Source organism: Lathyrus oleraceus, chromosome 3, assembly GCF_024323335.1.
Source record: "Lathyrus oleraceus cultivar Zhongwan6 chromosome 3, CAAS_Psat_ZW6_1.0, whole genome shotgun sequence".
In the NCBI taxonomy this organism is placed as follows: domain Eukaryota; kingdom Viridiplantae; phylum Streptophyta; class Magnoliopsida; order Fabales; family Fabaceae; genus Lathyrus; species Lathyrus oleraceus.
Genome location: NC_066581.1, coordinates 347,999,958 through 348,002,304, shown reverse-complemented (window position 1 = coordinate 348,002,304; position 2,347 = coordinate 347,999,958). Strand labels below are relative to the sequence as shown.

Sequence of the window (2,347 nt, the reverse complement as noted above, 5' to 3'; positions counted from 1 at the left end):
TAAGTTTATTATTTTCTTACATAAGTTGATTTACATTTAATAAGAACCTTTTGATAGGTGTAAAAATAATTTGTAACTATTCATATGTCACCTAAACTTCAAAATAAAATTAAAAATTTTAATGAAATTTTAGAGTCAAAAAGAACTTTTATATCTTGTAACTATTCATATATCTTGCTATTTTGATTTCTAATAGTCCACTAAAGTTTTCCAAACAAACATATCATGGGACGAGTCTTGTCATGCTAATCTTAAACCTTAATTTAGATTAAGAATGTTCCAACAACTTTCAACCGTGAGCTTATAAGGAAAAAAACATGTCTGCAGTACACAAACATAAACATATAGATGATACTTGTTTATATAACTTCTTAACCACTTTTTAATATAAAATAATTTGTTCGTGGGGACTAATGACATGATTTCAACCAAACGAATTTTTAAGATTAAAACATAGCAGCCTTGTTTGATTTTTATTTAGTGGGGATGCCAAGGAATGAAGTGTACAATTTGAGCCACATTTATTTATAAAGATTTCTTGTGATTTGGGTAGGTGGCAATTGGCAAGGGATACCTTTGCAAATAATTCAAAGCCTTTAAGTCGTCTAACATTTTCTTTTGTTGAAATTTAGAACTTAACAAACACGATATATTACAACAAACCATTTGCTAACTTCACACTAAAACCTTTTAAGAATGCGTTAACGATTTCTTACGGTAATAAAAGAATGCCTAAGGCAGTGATCGCATTCCTAAGGCTACCAATCCTCAATGTCTAGAGGAATTCGGCCCATTTGCCTTGTGGGGTCTTTGTATCAGATAGTATAGAAGATATTGTCCAATAGAGTGAAATATGTGGTGGGAAAGCTTATTTGTTATCTACCGTCTACTTTTATTTTAGGAAGAGCTATGATGGATGGGGTTTTAGTGATTAATGAAATCATTGACTTTGCTGTTAGAAATAAAAGGGAGTGTCGACTAGTGAAAGTGGATTTTGCAACGAATTATGATTGCGTTTTGTGGGAATATTTGAGTTACATGTTAGGAAGAATAAATTTTGGTTTAAGATGGTTTAGATGGATGGACATGTTGGTCTTCTCAAGTTCAATGTTGGTTTTAATCAATGGTAGTCCTTCATTGGACTTTGACATGGGGAGAGATCTTTGTCAGGGGGATCCACTATCTCGTTTTTTGTTCTTGATAGCGGCAGAAGGTCTTTCAGGGTTAATGAAGAATGGTATTCGGTTGGATAAGTTTCACAGGTTCAAGTTCAATGAGGATGTGCACTTCAAACTTATCCAATTCCCAAATGATATGGTTTTGATTTGTGATGGTTACTCGGATAATTTATGGATTGTTAAAGCTTTGTCGCTAGGTTTTGAGTTAGCTTTTAGGTTGTGAGTGAATTTGAATAAAATCAAGGTGTATGGGTTTAATCTTCAGGAGTTTTGTGTGTTGCGTCCACCTTTCTTGTGTGTTATGCGGGTTCAAATCCTAGGACGAAAGCAGATTGGAATCATATTATGGATAAGGTGAGAAAGAGACTTTCAAAGTGGAAGGGGAAATTAATGTCTATAGGTGCAAGGGTGGTGGTGCTAAATGCAATTTTGAGAAACTTACCCATTTTCCAATTCTCGTTCTTCAAAGCACCCAAAAAAGTGATTCAAGATATTATCAAACTGCAAAGAGTCTTTCTATGGGGCGGGGGAGAATTGAAGAAGAAGATTAATTGGATGAGTTGGTCTTCTATTTGTAAGTCTAAGAAACATGGAGGTTTAGGGGTCAAAGATTGTGTGAAATTGAATTTGGAGTTGCTTAGTAAATGGAAGTGGAGAGTTTTGTCCAAACCCGATTCCTTTTGGTTCATGATTTTGGCATTCTGATACGGAGATGTGCAAGGACAAAATGAAGGATTCTCCTTGTTTGGTGTCAGGTAAAAATATTTCAATTTTGTAGAAAGTCTTAATTGGCTTAACTTCAGCTAGTCTAGTTAAGTGTAATTGGTTTTCAATGGTGATTTCGTTTAAGCTTGGGATTGGCAATAATATTCGTTTCTGGAAGCATACTTGAATTGGGTAGTCCCCTATAATGCAACCGTTCCAGAATTTGTTCCATCATGTGTATAATTGGAATATCTTGGTGCAAGATGCTGGTAATTGGATTGGCGGTGCTTAACTTTGGGACCTGCAGGTTTCAGAAGACTATGTTGGCAGCGCTGATGCTATTGCACAATTTCTTTTGTTGTATGATATATTGCAGGAGCTTCGGCCAAGTTGTTCTATGCTAGATGGTCATGTGTGGTGGAAGTGTGGAGTTGGTTTTTTGGTGAAAAATATTTACGAGGTGC

General features: G+C 35.1%; 1 protein-coding gene across 1 annotated transcript; it reads left to right on the top strand.

Annotated features, from left to right (window-relative positions):
- The first annotated feature begins 912 nt into the window (after positions 1 to 912).
- Positions 913 to 1,401, top strand: LOC127131228 (uncharacterized). The gene has a single exon (XM_051060159.1). The coding sequence runs from the start codon at positions 913 to 915 to the stop codon at positions 1,399 to 1,401; it is 489 nt and encodes a 162-aa protein (XP_050916116.1).
- The last annotated feature ends 946 nt before the right edge of the window (positions 1,402 to 2,347 follow it).

Excerpts from the sequence above, each read along its gene's own strand:
- LOC127131228 (XM_051060159.1), top strand. The coding sequence starts at position 913 with ATGGATGGGGTTTTAGTGATTAATGAAATCATTGACTTTGCTGTTAGA.